Here is a 24,863-nt window from a genome sequence, read left to right as displayed (position 1 = left end):
GTATATATATATATGTATATATATATATGTATATATGTATTTCTGTGTCTGTGTTTGTCCCCCCAACTATCGCTTGACAATCGATGTCAGCGTGTTTATTTGACTGTAACCTTGTGGTTCTGCAAAAGCGACTGATAGAATAAGTACTAGGCTTATAAAGAATAAGTCCGGGCATTGATTTGTTTGACTAAAGGTGGTGCTTCAGCTTCGCCACAGTCAAACGACTGAAACAAGTAAAAGAATATAGGTTAACTTGTTAAAATTTCTAATGCAGTGTTGCAGCATTGTTGGTAGATGATTAGAGCCTCCATTGATGTACAATGTGTCCTCATTAGGCTTGTGAAAGGGTTATATTTGCCTGTGCTAAGGTCCATATTGATATCTAGGAAATTTACTAACGACAATGTATTGTAATAATTTCATCTGTGTGAATAAAATTTAGTTATTAAAATGTCCAGTTTGAGAGGTTTTTTGTGTCATTATTTTTGTTTTACTAGAATTCTCTAACCTTCATGTTATCAAAGGTTGTCTAAGTATCGTTGCCATTATTTTTTATTATGGAATGTTGTAGCATAAAGTTAAACTGTTTCAACATTCAACACACCTTTGAATAGTTTTATTTCAATCACCAGAAATAAACTCTATTACCTATCATATTTTCAATGCCCAGTCAAATTAATAAAGACACACAAGATATGTTGAGCACATTTACTAAGTGTATCATGAAAACTTATATCGTTTATTTATTGACTACTTCATTCTTGAGGATCTCTTGTTTTCAAATATTTACCTTCTTTTCCTTTTTAGTAATTCTACTAGTTGTTCCGAACACTGGATTTGTTTTCGATCTGAAAATTCTTTGCAAGGGACAACTGGACCTTTAGCAGATTAAGTAAAGACATCAACAAAAATCTGATCAATAAAATTCTATGTAAATATTCTAAATTTTTTAGTGGCAATGTAACCACATATGTTCTGGAGTTTATAAAAAGGGACAAGATTTATTGAGGCAGACAGAAAGTGCAAAAGACAGGAGTGAACAATTGATAGGCAGACAGCTACAGACAAGGAGTAACAAGTAAATGGTAGACAAGAGAGGAAAGAGAAAATTCCTGCCAACTACAACACAAGCAACTCAACTCCTACTTGCATAAGGTTAAATCATGGCTGTTAATACTCGTATTCATCCACTAGCCCACTTTCTATATTTCTCTCTCATCTACGTACAACCACAAAAACTGTCCGACCAAATCACTTCTACGAACAGTATTTTATTGATGTTACTCTGTAGTTTGTTTTCTTTGGACCGCCTCTTCCCAATTCAAGCTTTTAACAATAAACAAATGATGAATTGAATGATAACCCTTTTTATTCATCCAACTTTCTTCGTTCATACCTTTCATCTTATGATGATCTCCAAGGAAGAAACAAATTATGCAGCCCTGTTTCTAACATGCAGCACATTATGCAGATAAAATATGCAACAGGCAGCATATAAAGTGTTTAAACTGGTAATCCACCATGAAGAACAGCTATGCAGCCATTTTATGCATCTACAAGTGCACAGTATGAACTTTGTGATATGATAGTCAATGCTGTATGACGTCAATATTAAGAAAATATGCAACCTGACATTGCTAAGCAAAGGAAAACGATTTTATTTGTAAGCCCTTTCAATTATGTTACTTGGAAACTCCTTTTACTAAAATGATTTTACCATGCAGAATAAAAAAAATGGATAGCAATATGTTTTTCGTGCTTATTCTTGATTCTCTTTTGTGACTGCTATGTTTAGCATTGAATATTTCCATTCTTTTCTCATTTGTTTATATTACATATCTTTATTTTGTATTTTCACTTCTTGTCTTGTTTGTGCATGCACCCACTTTAATTTCATTGTAAATATGAATATTCTTACTTGCACACACCAACAAGTTTTCTTAACCTTTTTATGCATTAGTTTTTGCATGCACTCACCTGCATATTTCAAAGGCATTGACATAACGATAGCTAGTTTTGCATTCAGTTCTGTTGACAGAAGTTTTTTCCCTGCAAACTTCATATCGACCAAACCTTACCATGTAGCAATGTTCAACTTCCTGTGTTTTACCTTCTACACAAACATCATTCATAAACCTGCAGACCTGATATTTGACTCTTGTGCAAACACACTTTCATGGTCTTCAATTCTCTTCTGTCATTTATACACCACCAATAATGCACTCATACCACACTTTGTTCTCTTACCTTACAACCCATTTTTTTTGCTCGAATGTTTCCATCATCTTAGCACTCAACTTATTTCTTATTTTAGCTTAAACAATGTTACAACATACATGCATACATACATTCAATACTATACAGGCAGCAAGTATTTGTGTTCACAGTGATTGTTTCCAGACTGTGTAAAATCTTCATGCACAATTCCCGACATAGGCGCAGGAGTGGCTATAGGTGCAGGAGTGGCTATAGGCACAGGAGTGGCTATAGGTGCAGGAGTGGCTGTGTGGTAAGTAGCTTGCTTACCAACCACATGGTTCTGGGTTCAGTCCCACTGCATGGCATCTTGGGCAAGTGTCTTCTACTATAGCCTCGGGCCGACCAAAGCCTTGTGAGTGGATTTGGTAGACGGAAACTGAAAGAAGCCCGTCGTATATATGTATATATATATATGTGTGTGTGTATTTGTGTTTGTGTGTCTGTGTTTGTCCCCCTAGCATTGCTTGACAACTGATGCTAGTGTGCTTATGTCCCCGTAACTTGGCAGTTCGACAAAAGAGACCGATAGAATAAGTACTAGGCTTACAAGGAATAAGTCCCAGGGTCGATTTGCTCGACTAAAAGGCAGTGCTCCAGCATGGCCACAGTCAAATGACTGAAACAAGTAAAAGAGATAGTTTCTGTCAGCTACTGCACCTAGTAATAGTTCACATTGCACTACTTCACTTTTTATCTGCAATAGCACCTGCTACACATCTTAACTTGACCAAAACTGTTAACACTGCCTGCCATTTTCTCCTGTCATTTTCAATAATAAACACACTATACTTTCTGTGCTCTTTCTTTCAACTGCTTACCTTCTTCTCTCTATACAACCTCACTTGGATAATGTGTGTTTGAGTATTATTTTCTCCACTTTGTTTTACACCAATGTACTTAGACATCTCTATATATATTCTCATTATTATCAACTAAATATTATTGAGGCAGATTTTTTACAGCCATATACAATTCCTGTCACCAACCCTTGCCTGTTTCCATATAAAGTGACATGTTTTCCATGGAAAATTGGAAACAAATGGCACAGCTTGTATGATGATGAGGTTTGTTTACAACTATCACATGATGTCCAGACAACTAGGCACAAACATACAATATATATATATATCTTTTTACTCGTTTCACTCACTAAACTGCGGCCAAGCTGGGGCACCAACTTGAATTTTTAGTCAAATGAATTGACTCCGGTACTTATTTTTTTAAGCCTGGTACTTATTCTATCAGCCTTTTTTGCTGAAGTGCTAGGTTATGGGGACACAATCACACCAACACCGGTTGTCAAGCAGTGGTTGGGGGACAAACACAGATACAAAGACACACACACACACACACACATACACACATAATATATATGATGGCCTTCTTTCAGTTTCTGTCTACCAAATCCACTCACAAGGCTTTGGTCGGCCTGAGGCTATAGTAGAAGACACTTGCCTAAGGTGCCATGCAGTGGAACCATGTGGTTGGAAAGTAAGTGTCTTACCATATAGCCATGCCTGCATGTATATATATATATATATATATCATCATCATCATCATCATTGTTTAACGTCCGCTTTCCATTCTAGCATGGTTGGACGATTTGACTGAGGACTGGCAAGCCAGAAGGCTGCACCAGGCTCCAATCTGATCTGGCAGAGTTTCAACAGCTGGATGCCCTTCCTAATGCCAACCACTCCAAGAGTGTAGTGGGTGCTTTTACATGCCACTTGTACGAGGGCCAGTCACACGGTACTGGCAACGGCCATGCTCAAAAAGGTGTTTTTTACATGTCACATGCACGGGAGCCAGTCCAGTGGCACTGGCAATGACCTCGCTTGAATGATTTTCTAATGTGCCACCAGCACAAGTGCTAGAAGGCAATGCTGGTAATGATTACACTCTAATGGTGCTATTTACGGGCCACTAGCATGGAAGCCAGACAGCTGCTCTGGCCATGAACATGCTTGACAGTGCAATTAGTGCTCCACTGGCACGGTGACCAGTCATCAAGTATGGTTCAATTTCGATTTCACTTGCCCAACAGGTCTTCGCAAGCAGAGTTTAATCTCCAATAAAGGAGAGGTTGGCATGGGTGCCAGTCATTGGATTCGGTTCGATTTCGATTTCAGATTTCAAATTTCAAATTCCAAATTACATATATATATCTTTGATGGGTTTCTTTTAGTTTCTGTTGACCAAATCCACTCATAGGCTTGAGGCTATAGAATGCACTTACCTAATATTCAGTAAGACCGAATCTGAAACCATGTAGTAGGTAAGGAAACTTCTGAATCATACAGAAGCCTGTTACTCTGGACTCCACAGACAAGTCAGAATGAGCCCATATATCTGTCTATCAATCAACTGATTGATAGAAAGAGAGTGAGAGAGAAAGAGAGAGAGAGAGAGAGATAAGAATAATGAGCCAAGATAAAATATTTTAGGCTTTTATTATCATTCTACAAAATGTGTGTAGCTAAAAAAAAGCAAAAAAATTGATAAACTTTGGTCTGAAACTGTTCATAAATATTTTGAATTTCATATCTATAGGTTAACTGTAGCAATTAATACCTTTTATAGATTTTAAACCAAAATTGTTCACAAAAGTATTTCTTATTCTCAATTTTTTAGAATATCTGTTACATATGATGAAAAGAAAGAAAAAACTTCAAAAAAAAAGGGATAAATACAGATGGCCAGCAAAATGATAAGCAAAGAATTACTAAGAACAATTGTTAGGAATGTCATTTATCATTGAAGTGACTGAAAATTTTCCATATTCACACATAATGGCTATCAGCATGTTTTTGTGTGTACAAATGCACACACACACACACACACAAATAGGGCTATAAATAAACTAATGTACATATACATACATGCAAATTTGGCGGGGGAGGGTGTTGTTGAAAGAGTAATCCTTCCTAAGAGAGCTGCACTGATTGTGGTTATTATTAATCTCAGTTTTAATTAATTAATCCATTAGGTATTAATATTAAAATGTTCTGTCATACTTTGTCACTGATCTCTATACAATACATACACATGCATACATTCACACACATATGTCTATGTGTGCCTGTATATGTATTTGTGTGTGTATGAATGTGTCCCCCCACATACATACATACATACATACATACCAGAAGATGGATTTGGTATTAGTCTTTATTTTGTACAACAATCGTTTTGACCCATCCTGCTACTGTTGCTTATGGATGGGACTCTGTGCATCATGTTGTGTTGCTTCTATTTTGCAGTTTGGGTCACATCAGCTACATTCATCTTCTGGTTACTTAATCAATTATTAACTAACACTGTGGGATTTCTGAAGTAGATCCAATGGAAATATACCCCAACTGCAGATGACACCAGGTAGCCCAAACTATGCCAGTACTTTACTCAACACATTAACACACTAATTGACATATACCCATTAGTCCAAAATATTACATATATATATGTATATATAAATATATATATGATATGTATAAATATATAATTGATATACATATGTATATATAAATATATATATATACACACACAATATACAATATATAATGTATTCTATTTTATTTTACATGCAACATTACTCTCCTCATCAACTGTCAATTGAAGATCATTATGATTTTGACAACACTCTATACTCTGCATATCATAAAACACACACACACACACTCTCTCTCTCGCTCTTTCTCTCTCTCTCATGCACACACACACATGCATTAATAAATTAATTCATATTTTTGTCTATAATCATACATAAAACATTAACTGAAAGAGCATTCAATACATTTTAAATAGAATTTTATTTTGCATTATAGTTTCTTGTCATGTTTTTGATATCTCATTCCATATTTCCATCTTTAGACTATATTCTCAAAATATTTCTATTCTGAGCCTAAAGAAATTGTAGGTCTTTGAAAAAAGGATTTAAGTGGATTTGGGTTTGTATTTATTTGGTACTTCTGAATGCTTAAAAGTCTAAGATGAAATCACAATTTGTTCTTCAGTAATATGTTCGATAAGCAACATAACTGATATTTGTAAGCAGCTTCATTACATCTTAGTTCTTACAAAATGTTTAAATCACTTGAAAATATTTTATTAGATTTTAGTAATCTTCCTTTCTTATATGTATAAAACTTTAACATCCATGACTGTAACTTGTGTTACAAATTTTATATATATATATATGTGTGTGTGTGTGTGTGTGTGTGTGTGTGTGTGTGTGTGTGTGTGTGTGTGTGTGTGTGTATGCATGTATGTATATGTGTCTACATATCTATCTATCTATGAACAGGAGATTAGGAAAAATTGTAACCTATCTACATATATATATATATCATCATCATCATCATCATCGTTTAACGTCCGCTTTCCATGCTAGCATGGGTTGGACGATTTGACTGAGGACTGGTGAAACCGGATGGCAACACCAGGCTCCAGTCTGATTTATATATATATATATATACTTTATTTGTGTGTTTGTGTGTGTGTGTGTGTGTGTGTGTGTGTGTGAGAGAGAGAGAAAGAGAGAGAGAGAGAGAGAATTATATGGAATTACAAATGATACTCATATGATCTATTGATGCTAGATTCTACTAAAGCAGGCAGAAAAGAAAAATGCCATATCTGTAGTTTTAGTGCTATCATTGATGTATATTTTATAGGTGTTAGTCAATTATCATCATCAACAGAATGTCAACATTTCATTATATTACCAGTTGGTAATTATAGCTTATTTTCTCTCAAAATAAATGATTCTAATCTAATTCATCAATTGTTATTTCATGCAAAGCAATTATTAGAATGCTAACAGAAAACTATTAGTTCACATTAAAGTTATTTGTAATAAAGTTTAATGTTTAATGGGAACATTTCTTTTACTTTTTTACATTCATTTGTCATGCTAACATACATGTAATGCTAACCACTGGCTAGACATTTACAAATTACTGGAACAATTGTGAAGAGAGCATAGAACCTGCAATAAGGTAAGCTCAGAAGTACAGTGCAGTGACTGTAAAGTTTAGACTCTTAAATACATGGTGACTATTTCACTATTCATTATATCTTAAAGCAGAACAGATTAACCTATAACATGACTTATACAACAACATTGAGTACTTACATTTTTTAATAGTATTCTGGTTATTGCTTTGTTGTCAAAGCCAAATTAAAGGCATTACAGTAGATTTAAGCTGTGCAGTTTCTTGTAGCCTATTTGAGCTTTCAGAAAAGATTCAAAATTACCAAGAATTTTTTTAATTATAAACAGATTTTGTGTACATGTGTTTGTGTGTGTGTGTGTGTGTTTGTGTGTGTGTGTGTTTTATGAATATAACAGACATGTTAAATTAAAGGTTATGAAAAATATTTAACACCAATAAATGTAAGCATATACATATATTGACCAAGTGAATATTTATTGTTATTTCAATAGCAACCTCATGTATAGTAAGCTATCATATGTATACACTTTATATACATATGTTACATTCTCACACGCACATACATATGTACAAGTACAAAACAGCACAAATACATATTCGCAAACACATACATGCAGAATCTAAATGGTTTTGCTTACTAAATGTTAAGTGCTTACAAAAATTGTGTGTTGCTTGCTTAAATTATTCTTTGCTTCTCAATTTTACTGGTTTTAATAAAAAATAAATTGCATGTTGTAAAATAAAATAGGTTATAGGCTCTATCTGGGGATACTTTATGAATCAGCCTAAGTACAATAGTGAAGTGATTAAGGACATAAAATCTCTGATTCAGAGGAAATTAATAGCTACAGAATCCTTGTTGTTTAACAAGGAGTTGAATGTAAGAGCTGCCTTTATATTGCTCAACAGTATACTTTCAAATATGCCATTGATGTATTTGAAAGTATAAAATCGAATTCAAAATAAATATTGAATAAATAGTGTTTTTTGTTGTATTTGAGGCAGTTATTTTGTTTCCATAGTGGAACAACAGAAAAGTAAAGAATTGTCTACACATGCTAACAACATAAAAAATTGTTTACAGATGTTAAACAACATAAAGGCAAAAAATTGTCTACAAATGTTAACCTCAGAGTTTCCTAATAAAACACAGTAAGCCAAATGTCTTTTATTTTCTGTTTACATCAACAGCATTAAAATATTATTATCTCCGCTTGTTAACAAAATTTCAAGGTAATTTTGAAGGTGTAAATTACCATCAGCCAATATTCTTTACAAAGTAATATAATATCATGAGAGGGAGCATAGAAATTTAACACAAGTTGGGGAGATAGATAGAAAGGTTGGTAGATAGAGAGAGAGAGAGAGAGAGAGAGAGAGAGAGAGAGAGAGAGAGAGAGAGAGAGAGAGGGAGGGAGATTAGAGAGAGAAAATAAGGAAAGAAGTAGATAAACACTAAAAAATAAAACACGAAAAGGATAGTTGCATTGTTAATAAACAAAAACAATTCAAGTAACCAATCACAGCCATCTTCAAAATTACCCCCAAAATGGGATTTACAAAATGTTTAAGTGCAGTAACCCTTTTTTCTTTTAACACACATGCACACACACACACACGCAAGCGTGCACACTCACACAAATACATACACACAAATATATATATTAAAAAAACAAAAAGAAGGAAATGCTATGCAAACTTTATCATGAATAAAAACTAAGAAAATATTAAAATTATTATCAAAATATACTGGTTTCAATAGTTTTTAAAACAATTTTGTCATGTTGCAAGAAAAGAGAATATAAATTGAATCAAATTAAATTAATCTTTAAATCAACCAGTCCTGGAAGTATGCATGTTTTCCTCACAAATTTCCCATGATGCTGATAAATTTTTGTAAGGAAAACATGAAATTACAGAACTAATCAAACTAATTTATTTCAATGTTTCCCTTCTCTTAAAAAAAAAAAAAATGAAACCAGCAGCAAATTTTGATAAAAATGTGAATATTTTCTTTCTTTTATCCACAATAATGTTCTGAAAGTATTTTCTTTTTGTTTTTAATATAAATTTACTTGTATGAAACCTCTTAATCTTTTCAATATATATATATATATATATATATATACACACACACACACACACATACACACATGCACACTCAACTATATGTGTGTGTGTATATTTATGCACTCATATACACACACATATATATGTGTGTCTGCGTGCATATTTGTATTTTAGTAGTCAGGCTTTTAGCAAGTGCATATTGAGGAGCACTAACATTTTTACATATAAAATCATAAATACACACATTCACACACATGCAAATGTGTACACACACACACACACACACACACACACATACCACATATATCTTTAACATTTTGATTAACCTTGTAGGAGAAATCTTTACTACAAATAATATGTTTTAACAATGTTGATAAATACATTTGAAAATCATTCTAAACAACAAAGTATGCAAATTAAAATGAATCTAGACACAATTTAAAAGAGGTTCAGGAAGAAAATTATGGGTGTATTTTCAAAATGCATTTACAATAATTATATTTACAAAATAAACTGAAAACTACACCTCTTCCTGTAAAATCTCAATTTTAAGCCTTATCTTTAGTATCCTGTTCACAAAGGTTTTTGATTCTTTACTTCAGTCTGCATTAGAATGTATATTTTTTATATCAAAACCATTGTGAGACAAATATGTTACAACATGTTGGGTTTGTTTTTTAAAAATGTTTTTAACATTTTCAAGCACAACCATGAAAAAGCATAAGCTTGAAAGTGTTACTAGAAATTTTGAATTGCAATAAAGTAATACATACATTGGTTAATTAAATAAAGTTTCTTTTTTTTAACATTTAAAAGTTGAGTATTTAACATTTTTATAATGATACTGGTTGTTGGAGTTTGGTCCCTATTCCAAAGTATTTACTTAGAAAGGAAACAAAAAGGATAAAAGATGAGCCTGTTAGTATACCATTAAGCTAAGTACTTAGAAAAACAAGAAATCACAGATATTTTGAAATTTGTGTTGTTTAGGAAGGGGAAGACTGAAATAGGAACATCTCACATAATGTAGCTGAAGATGTAGCGAGAATATTCTAGAATTGGGGATAATCTGGAGATAAACAAGAGAGAGAAAATCAAATGAGAGATTTTGTTAATTCTGTTTAACATTATCAGCATCTTTAGTACAAATCAACACTTCCAAATAGATAAGAAAATCAAAATTTTCCAGTGTGATAAATTTGCCACAGAAAGAAGTTTTTTCTAATTATTTAGCAGTGAACAAATCTATGTTAGCATTCTGATTTTTGTGAACAGAGCCATGTTAGTGTTCAACACTACTGATTGTGTGTGACAGCAGTGAACAGTCAGATTAGTGTTCAGCACTACTGTGTGTGACAGTAATGAACATCATGTTAGTGTTCTAATAAGTTCAAAATTATTATGTCATAAGTTTTCACGGATAAAGCAGTTCTTCACCTTCATTGTCAAGCTGATCAACAGTTTCTTCACTGAGACTCGATGTGTCAAACCTTACTGTTACTGTATTAGAATCCTGACTGTGCGCACTATTTTCTTCATCAGTAGCTGCATCAAACTGAAACCGGCTTTCTTCTGAGTCTTTGCTTCCTTCCTTTGAATGATTGCAAAAGCTAGCTGATGGACTAATTGGATTCATACTTTGATACCAGTCTCTGTTGTCTTCTAAGGTATCTAAAATATCTTGTGCACTTGGATAAACTAAATCAGCCCAAGTCTCCCATAATGGATGAACAATGTAGTCAATAAAACCGACCTGAAACAAAAACAATAACAATAATAATACTGATGATAACAAAAACAACAACAAAAACAACAACAGTAATAATGGTTTCAAATTTTAGCAGAAATCAACAATTTTAAGGGGAAGAGTTTAGTTGATTACATGTATTTGATGGATACTTTATTTTACCAACCCCAAAATAATGAAAGGCAAAGTTAACTTTAGCAGGATTTAAACTCATAATGCAGAGCTGGAAAAAATGCCACTAAGTGTTTTGTTTGATGCACTAACAATTCTGTTAGTTTGCTGTCCAGACTACAACAATAGCAATAATAACGATGATGATGATGATGATGATAATAACTGGGTAAAATAAATGCATAAATGTAAAATGATAGAAACAGACAAAACAGTCTTTGACCTACCTTTGGTCAATGCTTGACCTACATCTGCAGTCAAGCTATGGGACACTCCACCACAAACATTCCACAAAGAACAAGTGCACCTATTCTAGACACAAATTGTGGGCAGGAGTGTAGAGCATTTAATCAACTATAATTATAACTGGTCCTTATTTTATGCACACCGGATGCAGGAATCATAAAGATGAACTCATAATGTAAAGAGATGTAACTAAACAAAGAAATCGTATTGCTTTCATTCCACTAGTTCAGTCACAACAGTCTAATAATTATTTTTTAGATGAATACGGACCACACTGAGGAGGAGCTACACAACTAACATGAACTGCATTCATAACCTACACCTTTTAGAGAAATCACCCATCATTATCAACTGTGCCCACCTATTACACAGAACAACAAATTTTTCTAAAATTTCAGTTGCATAAGATTTTTTACTGATTCTTGTTTTTAATGTGCTAAATTCAAATCTGAAAATGGTTATGTTCTACATGCTCTAGTTTACATGCAATTTAAAGTTTTGCATTCTAGCTGTTTGCAGTCAAGTTTATTACTTAGACATTTATGTTATCAACAGAGCTGAAATCTATGCTCTCAAGTTTGGTAATACCAAATGTTGATATCAATGCAACAAAAAATTTGTTGACCAGTGTTATTGTAATGCCTGAAAATGTCTATCAGGAGTGACAGGGAAGCTTTTATGCAATAAAAAGCTTTCAAGTTTTTGACTCTCATTAATTGCGGCCATACTTTATGGTAAGAGGATCTCTACTAACTTTGGATCCACATTCTATAACTCAGCATACTGAAATGTCTCATGAGACAGTTAAAAATATTGCTTAGAAATTGAAAATAGAATAAAGTATTTCTATAAAAATAAAAGACAAGTGAAAGATACTAGAGCTATAGAAAGCGTCACTAATACTAAAGTTATGAGCAAAAAACAATTTCAGCGCATTACAAAATAGGATCATATTTCAAAAGAAATGCCTCACATTTACTGCAGACCATTAGATGAGCAGTGTGTACACTACCTTACTGATACACACAGAAACAGATGAGCCAGACGGGCTTTCCCTATTGGTGATCTGTGTAAAGGTGTGACAATCACCAATTCCACATAATATCTTCAATAAATAAATTAAACATGAACTCAACAACAATCCCAAACCCACTGGTGGTTTTCTGACCCGTTCTCCAACAAACATATAAAAAGAGTCTAATTTTCAAATATTTCTTCAATAATTGTTCAACACCTGTTTCCAAAATGGTGATCCCTTCTCACCCACTCACAAACACCCCAAAAAACTGAAAAAAAATATATGTCCATAAAGCAAAAGTAGAGATGATGATAAAATACATAAACTTATCTCCCTGATATCACATACCAGCAAGGTTATGGAACAACTTAACAAAAGAAATTAACTATGTTGCTTGCAGTATGATTCCATCTATATAAAAGTTGTCTCAGTTTTTTTATATTATTTTTTGTTTTGGAGAGGCTTACCTTAACTTTTGAAATGTGATTGAGAAATTGATCATGGAATGATACCTCATGTAATCTTGAAATAGTTAGAAAAGTAGAAAGTGGATGTATGACATTTTAAGACACAAAAATGAAGCTGTTGAACCCAACAGAGAGCTTTCAAATTATGGTACTTCCATCAAACTCTTCCTACAGTATCCCCATAAGAAAATGATCAGTTTGATAAAAAAAAAATTATCTAAAAGTAGGTTTTCATAATTTAACTATCTTTTATAATTCTCTTGTGAAATATCATTACAAAATGCTTTACAATATCAATACAAATTTGTTAATGCTACTAGTTGCATCTACTACTTCCATTGATCTATCAAAGTAATAAATGATTTTCAGTTCCTAATTGGTCACTCTGTTAGCTACAGCTGTGTAAAGGCATATTTGAAGCAGAATCTCTATGACACTACTTGAAGTTTCACAGTATCTTTTATAAACTTGTTAATGCTACACCTATCTAATATAAAGTTTTACTAACTCTCTTTTTCTCATTGTGTGTTGTCATCTCCTTGATTTTACTAAATATAACAACTAAAATTGTATTTGAGACTCATTTTTCCTTTGAAACCAGGCCTATATAAAAGGTTTACATAATCATCAATATGGTCCTTTTGTAGGAACTTCAAGAGAGACAACACAGCACCCATGACTTTCGGAGACATTTTTTTCACACTCAGAATTGTTAAAGCATGGAATAAACTATCTGCATAAGTTGTTAGTAGTTGATACACAACAACCCACAAAACTTCCATGTTTCCTGAAATCCTCCAACTGTACACCTGATGGATTTGTTTTTTTTTAGTTGTAGTGCACCTGAGCACTGTATACAACAATTTGTTTTTATATATCATATAAATTCATAAGGATTGTGAATAAGGCTAAGAATTGTATGTAACTTTCCTCAATTATGATTCAGTTAATGTTTAGAACTGCTTCATTTACAAGTAATTCATTCAATATTCATCAGGCTATAGCAATCCAAGGCATTTTGCAATGCCTTTATACGTAAATATATGCAATACTTACCATGCAGTCTTTATATTAAAAATAAATCATGTCTAATATAAAGCAAAAGTTCCAGCAATTTTGGTGCAAGCTGATATTGAATTTTACTTAAACCAATGCTCACTGTTAGTTTTATTTCAAAAGATTTAATGAACTATAACTTAAAGTGACTATAAATATTAGTTTCAAATTTTGGCATGAAAGGCTAAGTCAACTTTGGCTGAGTTTGAACTCAGAATATTGAGATGGGTAAAATGCCACGAAGCATTTTGCCTGGCATGCTAACGGTGCTGCCAGTTCACTACCTAAAAGTTACTATAAATATTACATGTTCATCACTACAGGCAAAAACAATATTTTGTAGAAATTGTTGAATATGATTTTCACCTGAGATTTTTCAATTGTTGCATTATGTCGGTCACACATTGGACTGATATCTAATCCTTTCTCACGTTCCATATCTCCTTGAATGAAAAACTCTTCCATAATCCGATCAACCCATTTTCGGTAAACTTCAAGTGGTTTCGTAGGATTGCTCAAATCAGAACAATGCACCATGTTTTGTAATACCTGCCAGAAAGTGTAAAATTTAGTTAGAAACAATATGGAATAAATTAACAATAACAGGAAAAGCATAGTTGATATATAAATTTTTGGGAATAAACACTTTATACCTCCTAGAACATCAACTGTTTTATAAATTAGCTTTGTGCACAGAGAGTGTATGTAGAAAGATTTGATCCTTTTTTTTTACTTCTTAAAACATAAAAAAGAATACATTAAATTATAATTGTACACAATTCATTAAAAACCTTTTGAAGTAAAATTTATGATTATTATTATTTTATTTTATTACATTTAAACTTTTTAAATAAAGGAATTGAGAACTAACATAGTGAACATTAAGTAATATTGGTCAGCAGTTTGTTGGTCAATATTTGTTCTGATATAGAAATAGGTAGCTGACAAAGCTAGAATTAAACCAATATATTCATACTTGAAACAACATTAAATTAAAAAAGGTGAGTATAACAGTGTTTATACAAATGTGGAATGACAATAACTGTAATATTTTGTTTCAGAGAAACTTCTTAGAGATGTTTCAAGTGTATGTATTAATTCAATTATAACCTAACCAGCCTTCACATAAAACTGAATATTTTGTTTACTGATTTCTCTATTGGAATGAATACATTTCAAGAATGTGGTATGTTTGACACTGGAGATCAAATCAAATCAAAACACCATCCAAACAATCTACCAATGATATTCTAAGTGAGCCTCTGAATTTTAATATACAAGTCTCTTTGATAAGGTTCTCTGAAACAAAATATTACAACTAACACTGTTCTGGATCCATATATACACTATAAATGTTATGCACATCATTATTTTGATTTAATGAAGATTCAAGTGAGTATATTAGTTTTTTATTGTGTTGTATGCATGTACATACATACATACATACATACACACACACATACATACATGCATACATACATACATACATACATACATATTGTCATTTACTTAGAACTCTGTGTCGTTTCATATTGTCAGCTTTTTATTATGAAGTAAAACAAAATCTATCTATTAAATTCTATTTTTAAGTATCATAAACTGTGATTGTTTTAGAATTACTTCATGTTACATTATAAAATTTATATGACTGGAGAAATTGTTTCCAGATCCATGAGGCAATAAAATTACAGGCAATAAAATTACATTGCTAAGCAAAAACCATTCTCAAAAATTTGAGGGAGGAATACATCAAGTGCTGTTTCTCATTGTATATAAATTAAAGTTGATTTTAGCAAGATTTCAACTCAGAATGTAAAAGGATAAAACTAAATATGACAAGGAAATTTTATCAATGCCTTAATGATTCTGCTAAATCAAAAATATTAATATTTTGCATTGGCTCAAGGTTAAAAATATATATGATAAAATGGAAATACAGTTTATTCCTAGTACTTATTTTATTTATCAAAAATGGAACACATTGGCAAAGCTGGATCAGCAGGTTTTGAAATTAGAGCCAATACTAATTAACAGTGTAGAAAATAAAATATTTACCATTCTTAAGAAATCACATGGCTAATTTCATCACCAAACATATTTAACTGTTAGATAAATGTTTCCACCTGAACAGGAAGCATCTTATCAGTTCACTCAGTTACATGTGCTTTCACTACGCTTTCTATCAATTCACACGTGCTTCAAAGTTTGATTATTTTTCAATCTATCTCCACTTTAATGGCATATCTATTGCAACATATAATTGCAATTATTCTTGTATATTCAGTTTTACAAATATTCAGCTTTAAACTATTATTATCTGCAACTCTTCAAAATTTTGTACAAGTGATTACATTATAAAATAAGTTTTTTTTTATTATAATAATATTAATAATAAAAAAATGTACTGATACCTGAATTCTGTCAGTATAGTTATCCAGCAGTAGAACACCAGATCCAGCAACTTTCTTAGTTTCGACCATTGTTTTTAGGTCAGCTAATAAACTCATATGTTTAGACATATCTGTGGCCAGTACCTGTAAGTATTGAAGACAGATTTAAGACAACTAAAATAATACAATTATTTAAATTTATACCTTAGGCTAATAACAGAATTTCCTGTTTGCATAAGCAACATGTAACATTTCTTTTTTTTCATTTAGGTAGGCAAAGTAGTGTGTTTATGTTCTGGTTTTATTTTAAAAAATTTCTCATGAATAGAGCAATAGTTTGTTTCAAGCAGAGAAACAAAGCTCTTTCAGTGGAATTTAGACAGCATCAGTTTGTATACATGCATATAAAACTGCATCACTTTGTATATATGCATACAAATTGCCCCTAAATGCAAAATGCATCCAAAGTAGCTTCAGAACATGTAACATTGTACTAAATGTCCAAGAAATAAGCACTAAAACCCTGGAAAGTGAATCAGAGTCATTGCAAAGGACCTCAAGGTTTCAGAATGCACTATCACAAGAGTTGTGCATGAGGACATCCAGTACAAGTTGTATGCGATGTAGAGGGGTCAGTTTATATCAGATATGACAAGAGAGAATCATTCAATCTGTGCAAAGTGCTTGCTAAACAAGTTAAAATACCAGGGGGCTGAAATACTTTGATTTTTCTCTGATGAAGAAAACATTAATCAGGGCCAAGAGGTAAACTGGGAATGAGGTTCCAATGGTCATACATACTAAGTTCTCAGCAAATGTGATGGTTCTAGGAGTCATCAGCAACAAGGGAGATATCATGCCTTCTCACTTTTTTGCGCAGGCTTTAGAGTCAATTGAAGAAAGTTGTGAGTATTCAACGGAAGAAAGCATTTCTTCCAACAAGATTCTGTGCCATTTCATAAAGCTAAGACAACCATAGCATGAATGCATGTCAAACTCCATAATCATGTTCTCCCAGATACATGGCATCCTAGCTCACCGGACCTCAATCCTCTGGATTATTATATACAGGGCATACATTGAGACAAAGGACAATTAACACACCCACTCATAAAACCTCTCAAGTTTACCATAACCAGCACTATATCCAATAAAGATTATCTGCTTCTGGCATGTCAACACTTCCAACCTCATATTGAAGCAGTCATTGATTCTAACGGTGGATTCCTTATAATGTGATTAAAAGAATTCTCAAGATTTTGAACCAATTTGTTTACAAACACAGGTTTTCTAAACTCATACACATGATTTCTAAAAACTGATACACCCTGTATATATGTACAAGCACAATACATACACATGCACATTTACAAAGTGCAGTGAATAAACTGTCGTCTAAATTATGCAAAAATGAAAATAACACTAACATCTCATTTTAACAGATATATTTACCAAAATTACATTAAAATATTCTGAAATACTAAAGAGTAAATTTATTCAATAAAATCGTCATTGGCTTCAACCAAGGCTTCCAAACGACTTCAGAATCTCCTGCAACCCTTCTGGACAGTCTCCTTGTTTATGTTGGTGAATGCTACCATAATCCTTGCCTTCAGTTCATCTTTGGTGCTACAAGGAGTTTTGTGGTCTCTCACTCAACTGCACCCCACACATAATAATCAATGGGGTTACAGTCTGGAGGATTAGGTGGCCAGATGTGAGGGGTAATGTAGTTGCAGAAATTGTCTGACAGCCATGACTGGGTTCTCCTGCTTGTATGGCATGGTGCAGAGTCCTGTTGCCAGACAGGGTCTTTCAGCAGCCACCATCTTGACCCAGGGCAGCACCACTTCCTCCAGGTACTTGATGTAGGCCTCCATGTTGAGTCTGAGGCCTTGTGGGAAGATGAATGGAGGCATAATGTTACCGTCACTAGTGATCACTCCAAATACCATGATGTTGACTGGATGTTTTTTATCACTCTTAGTACATGTCCTCACATCTGGCCATTAATTAGAGTGAATTGCAGTAGAGTGAATTGCAGTAGAGTGAATTGCAGTAGAGTGAATTGCATCATGGTGCTGTTTTTTTCACAGACAGTGCCCAATTGACCATACTATACTGTGTAGTCAACAGAATTAAAAACAAACAATGTGCATGTGTAAAATTAAAAATATTTTATTGGTAATAATTTACCAATCACACCCTGTATATATAATGGCATTATACAATGTCTTGCTACTCGTGTTATTCAGTTTCATCATGAACAATAAATTTTCCACTTAAACACTGTGTCTGTGAATATTACTAATTATAGATGGATAAAAGTATATGATTATATTATTCCTATAAAATAATGTAAAACATTGTGTCAGAAAACAAAATTAATATTTGATTGATTATTTGACAAGAAATTAATATAAATTTACCATATCTATAACCATCTTTCGTAATGACTGATGTTGTTTTCTTGAAAGATTTGCAAAAATATCACAGTTTTCTTCTTGCAGAAGTTTAAATGCCACAGCTAGATGGTGATTCTCTAAAACTGACTCATCATTATACATTAGGGCAAGTTCAGAACCTGTAAACAAAATAAAGTAACAGTTAAACTAGAGATAATTAAATGGATGCTATTCAATTTTCTACACAATTACTATACAATAATTCATAATAAATCAGAATTTTCAAATCTCTAAGAAAATTTACATTTTATTGAAAACAATCACATTGCACATGAGGTGATATATCTTTCTGTCTTGTGTATGTATGTATGTGTGTATATATATATATATATATATTTATACACATATAGATGAGAGAAAAGAGCACTCAATGCAATCCAAAACCTGAAAGAGTTGGGTTCTCCGGTGAAACTTGAATCAAACTGTTTTGAATAATATAATAATATATACTATTAACAGTAAAGTCCAATCTTGCTTGCTTGCTTGCAATGTTACACAGCCAAACTGGTGCATAATGGGAAAATACTTTGCAAGTAAAGTGTTCTTGAAATGTGAATATGAACGGAATAAAACAAGTTTTGTATAAATCGGACCAGTAGTTATTGAGATATTCAGGGTTTTGGGGTATAAATACCCAAAACAGGGCATAACAGGAAAATACTCCGAAAATAACTTCACCTTGAAAGGGAAGAAACTCTAACCTTTGTATTAGACACACTATGATAGGCAAAATATTTTTAAGTGAAAATGACTTTAAAAATACGGTAAATGTTTTGTAAAAGACCCGTCAGTGTGAAATACTAGCGCGTTCTGACACCACGTAACAGTGGGTGTATGGACAGGCACATGTTTCTGCGTATATGTATTTGAGTTTATATGATTACATGCCTGTTGTGTATATATGTGTATATACTTGTATATGTACATGTATATCTATATACATCCCTTTAACTCCCATGTTATGTATGCCCTCACTGTACCATTGACACTCATTCACTTATTATCCTTCCTTCACACTGTCCTGTACTCCTTGAAGAATCATATCTACTTCACTTTTTCTTCAAAGATGAAACTAGTAACTTCTACCATCTTTTACCTTGGATTTTCCTTGATACTTCAGCAATGGAACAGCAAATGAATATTATTGTTAGTTAAGGATTTCATTAATTCTTTGACTATGGAACTAACAATCAATATTATATTTCTACTTTGGACACTCTTTAGTTATTGAACAAACTGGTAACTATTCAACAAACTGGTACCCTTGTTTAAGGATATTCTTTATTTCTTTATCTCTCTCTCTCTCTCTCTCTATGGTGATGGAATACTTAGCTTACATGAAAATTCTTGCTCAATAACACATGCTCCACATGTGTAGTTATTCTAGAAACAGCTGTAAGAGATTTTACCTATTTACTATAACTACTCTGCACTATGTTTAAATTACAAATTATAAATAAAAAGCTTTAAAGTGATACCACTTTTTGTTTGCCTGTTCTCTGTTTTTAACATACATATATACATACATATGTCAGTCCGTCCACTGGCATGGGTGCTATTTACATGACACAGGCATTGGCCTTGACTACGTTTTCACTTGGCTTGGCAAGTCTTCTCAAGCACAGCATATCACCAAAAGTTTCAGTCACTTGTCATTGCCTCTGTGAGGCCTAACAGTCAAAGATCAGGCTTCACCACCTCATCCTATGTCTTCCTGGGTCTATCTCTTCCACAAGTTCCCTCTACAGCCAGAGATTGGCATTTCTTTACACAGCTGTCCATGCATCACATGACCATACTAGCACAGTTGTCTCTCTTGCACACTACGTCTGATACCTTTCATGCCCAGTTTTTCTCTCAAGATGCTTATACTCTGTCATACATGCATGCTGACATTGCACATCCAGTGAAGCATACTAGCTTCATTTCTTTCAAGCCTCAGCATGTCCTCGGCAGTCACAGCCCACATTTCTCTGTGATGTAGCATGGCTGTTCACACATCATACAATCTGCCTTTCACTCTGAGGGAGAGGCCCTTTATTACCAACAACCTATTCTTATTCTAGCAGTTATGCTCTTGGAGCATCCACCTCTACTGCTGATAACCTAGATAACGGCTCCCCACTCTGGCATTTGATGGAGTCTATTTTCTGTACATTTCTAGTGCTTATTGTACCTGTACAATAAGCACAGACAAAGGCTATTTTCCCTGTAACCTTCCTCTGATATCGCTATACCTTTCATGTGTTCTTAGCTTGCACTGGGTACATCTTATGGAGTTTCTACCTATACCTTTTCTACATATTGAGCATGGTCATCTATCTGAAGAGATTTGTGATTTTCCCACTTTCCTACTTACTGAGACTTTGGTTTTTGGTAAATTAACTCTTTGATTCTAGACCTTGCTTCCACACCTGAAATTTCTTCTCTAATTCTCGTAGTGATTCAGCTCTAAGAACAAGGTCATCAGCATAGAGGAGCTCCCAGGGGTAGCTCAACTTAAATTCTTGTTATTGCTTGGAGGACTATGAACAAAAAGGGGCTGAGGACTGATCTCCGGTGAGCTCTACTTGTAGCATGAATTCATTGCTATACTTGCTGCCAACCCCCACCTTACTGATAGCATCCCTCTACATGGCTTGTACAGGTCTCACCAACCACTCTCACCAGCCAGGAGTGAGGGACTTTGTTGAAGGCTTTCTCCAACAAAGACAAAAGCCAAGTACAGGGGGTTATTTTTGGCTTGGTACTTCTGCTGTTGCCCCACCAGGAATATATCAATATATACACACTCACAATTATGTTTACTCACTAAAGTTGTTTAACCTAATATACATTGTCTAACAGAATGATAATAAATTAAGAAGTAAGAATTAACAGGAGAACTCTGAAGATGAAGAGGAAATAAAATGGCAGTTGATGGTCATACATAGAAAAATATCTACAAAAGACCATGTGCTTGAGCAAACTAAATGCATATGTTAGACAATGTATAAAGCAATGAGAAGTAAAAACTTAAAATTAGTTTTTCAGCAACTTAAAAGTTTGTTCACTATCAAAATGTCCATTGAGTAAAACAAAATATGGAGTCATTCAGCTTAACAAAAATATGTTTTACTAAAAGAATCACGTTTTAGCAAGCTAGATAAAAAGAAATTTTTACTAGAAATACTAGTTAAATGTACATTGTCAATTTGTGTTTCTAAAGCAAAAATTACTGTTGGTAAAAGAAACAAAGAGAAAAATAAAATGATTTGCTAAATAGCTGTGTTTTTTTTTTTTTTTTGGTGAGAAGGGTATATGAGTGTGAATGTCATCTTCGACGGCAAAAAATAGTTTGTTTACATTTTCCCATTGTAGAGTGGTGTCAGCAATGGTCTTCTTTAGATTCCTGTTTACAGCTGCTTTCTTGGCAGGGTAAAGTTTGTATTTATTGATTATAGTAGACTCACTCGAGCAAAGAAACTAATTTTAGCAGGAAAAGAACTGATTACTTGCGACTTTGTGGGCATCATACAGAAATATTGTTTTCCATTAAGCTCACATTTAAAACAATAAGCTAGCTGTAGGTTAGACTAGTCATGTAAATTTTTGCAGAAATAAACATCATTTGACTATATCAGTGGTTCCCAACCTGGACCCCTGGTGGTCCACAAAGGTAGTACTGGGGGGGTCTGTGAACTAAATTCAAAATTTCATATATGTACTGGGTGCTCTTTATGTGGCATCAACACCAGTGCTTTTTTACATGTTGTAGTGGGCAGGTTTTCTTGAGTACAGCAATGAGCCACACACACACATATATATATGAATATATAAAATGGAGGGGATCCAGAGATAGTATACATCAATTGTTAGACATTATATTATGTCTATTTATTTATTTTAAACAATTATATATATATATATATATATATATATAAGGATGAGCATATTAAAAGGGGTCCATGGGAAAACTCATTTAAATAAAAGGGTTGGAAACCTCTATTGGGAACCACTGGACTATATAATTGCAAGCCACACTTCCACTGCTCAATAACGATAAACCACATATATCATCATCATCATCATCATCATCATTTAATGTCCGTTTTCCATGTTGGCATGGATTGGAAAGCCTTGACAGGAGCTGGCAAGGCTAGGGGCCCACACCAGGTTCCATTGTCTGTTTTGGCTTGGTTTCTACTGCTGGATGCCCTTCCTAATGCTAACCACTTTACTTGGTGCTTTTTACGTGGCATCAACACCAGTGCTTTTTACATGTTGTGGTGGGTAGGTGTTCTTGAGTACAGCAATGAGCCACATATCTCGGTTCTCCGTCGTCTCCTTCACAAGGCTCAGTGTTTTGAGATCAGCCTTCAATACTTTATCCCATGTCTTCCTGGATCTCCCTCTTCCACAATTTCCTTCCACTTTAAGTGGTTGGAACTTCTTTATGCAACTGTTCGTGTCCATCTGCATCACATGACCAAATCAGTGTAGTCTCCTTTCTTGCACACTGCATATAATTCTTCTTATGCCTAACTTTTCTTTCAATACACTTGTGTTCTGTCAAACATGTAGCATTGCAGCTCATATACATGCATCATACACTCTTCCTTTCACTCATAGAGAGAGAGAGAGATCTTTGGTTATACATACATGCATACATACACACACGCACACACACACACATATATAAACACAAACACACACACACACATGCTCAGACATGATACTAGCATCTTTTCCTGTTTCTTTCTTGCTACCTTGCTGAACCCAAGTGTAAGAAACCGACAAAGGAATATCTATGTAGACATTTGACCAACTAGAAATATCAACCAAACAGCCCTTCAAATTTCACCTTATCGCTTTAAAGACGATAAGAATACATTGGATAGTATAATCCTTGAATATACAAGACAGTCGTTACAGCTTGAATGCATTTGAACACAGGTCTGCTCAATCAGGGCTGATTTGGTGTTAAATAGATGAGAAGTACATGCATCCGTCACAGTTCTCATGCCACTACTACCACTAGCACCACCACCATTACCACCACATTCATTTTTTTTAACTGTACTTTTTAATGCAAGCACTGAAAGGTCCTAATATTAATTTCTGTAATATCTTGTCTATGGTGTACAATATTCTCACACTTGACTTCCCCATTTCTTCCCTTACAATTTTAGATCTAATTCTTTGATGTCTCAACCTGTAGTAACCCTTCACACCACAGGTCTAAACAACATACTATATATATTATAACTTTAGATGATTTTTAGACTATCATACTGCTCCTCACACAAATTATTACTGCATGTGGGAGTGTGCTGTGTGGTTTTCAATTCAGTAAAAGCATTATATAACTGGAACAAAAGATTTGTGGGTTATACCCAATTGTTTGACTAAATATTTGCATGCTATATGACTGTTGAACTAAAACTGACCTAGAGCTACACAACAACAATGGAATGCATGTCACCATAGTTACACCAATTCACAACAAGTCAATTTTAACTATATAAATTCTACTCTGCCAATCCTGTCCATTACTCTGAAACTCTTCCTTCTTAATGAAGAATTATAATCACTTTGATCTTTAAGGGTATTTTTTCCGAGAAAATAGGGGTCACACTACGTGATTCTAACTAAATTCTATCCCTGTCTCTATGAACCAATAAATTAACCCATTTACCACCAACATTTCTAAAGTAATTGAGATGATCAGAAACAATTCTTTGATTCAGAGAACCTCTAAATGAATGTGTTATGTTTCCCTCGGGTGACTCGTAGAGATAACACAACGAGTTATACAATTTAATTATTACATTTATTGTTCAATTACATACAAAGAACGCACTCACCCAATGTTCGTTATGAATAAACAAAAGTCATGTCCGCCATATATATATCAATGACATTTTACTACGACAGTCCCACAAGACAACAACAATGAAACAATGAACTCAGACGAACCACATGACACACGGAACGTCAGACGAATTACATATCTAACAGTCCATATAACAGAATG

General features: G+C 33.5%; 1 protein-coding gene across 9 annotated transcripts in view; it reads right to left on the bottom strand.

Moving 5' to 3' along the window:
- Positions 1-4,693: 4,693 nt before the first annotated feature.
- LOC106867760 (cAMP-specific 3',5'-cyclic phosphodiesterase 4C) overlaps positions 4,694-24,863 on the bottom strand; it is a 704,791-nt gene continuing 684,621 nt past the window's right edge. For all 9 annotated transcript variants that reach the window (XM_014912735.2, XM_014912734.2, XM_014912731.2 and 6 more), the window contains 4 exons: positions 18,812-18,966; positions 16,404-16,526; positions 14,359-14,541; positions 4,694-11,040 (listed from right to left, as the gene is read on the bottom strand). In XM_014912735.2, the coding sequence (XP_014768221.1) occupies positions 10,702-11,040; positions 14,359-14,541; positions 16,404-16,526; positions 18,812-18,966 (800 nt within the window). In that variant the 3' untranslated portion in view covers positions 4,694-10,701. The remainder of the gene's footprint in view (positions 11,041-14,358; positions 14,542-16,403; positions 16,527-18,811; positions 18,967-24,863) is intronic.

Source organism: Octopus bimaculoides, chromosome 18 (genome assembly GCF_001194135.2).
Source record: "Octopus bimaculoides isolate UCB-OBI-ISO-001 chromosome 18, ASM119413v2, whole genome shotgun sequence".
Classification (NCBI taxonomy): Eukaryota; Metazoa; Mollusca; class Cephalopoda; order Octopoda; family Octopodidae; genus Octopus; species Octopus bimaculoides.
This window is presented reverse-complemented; position numbering and strand designations above follow the sequence as displayed.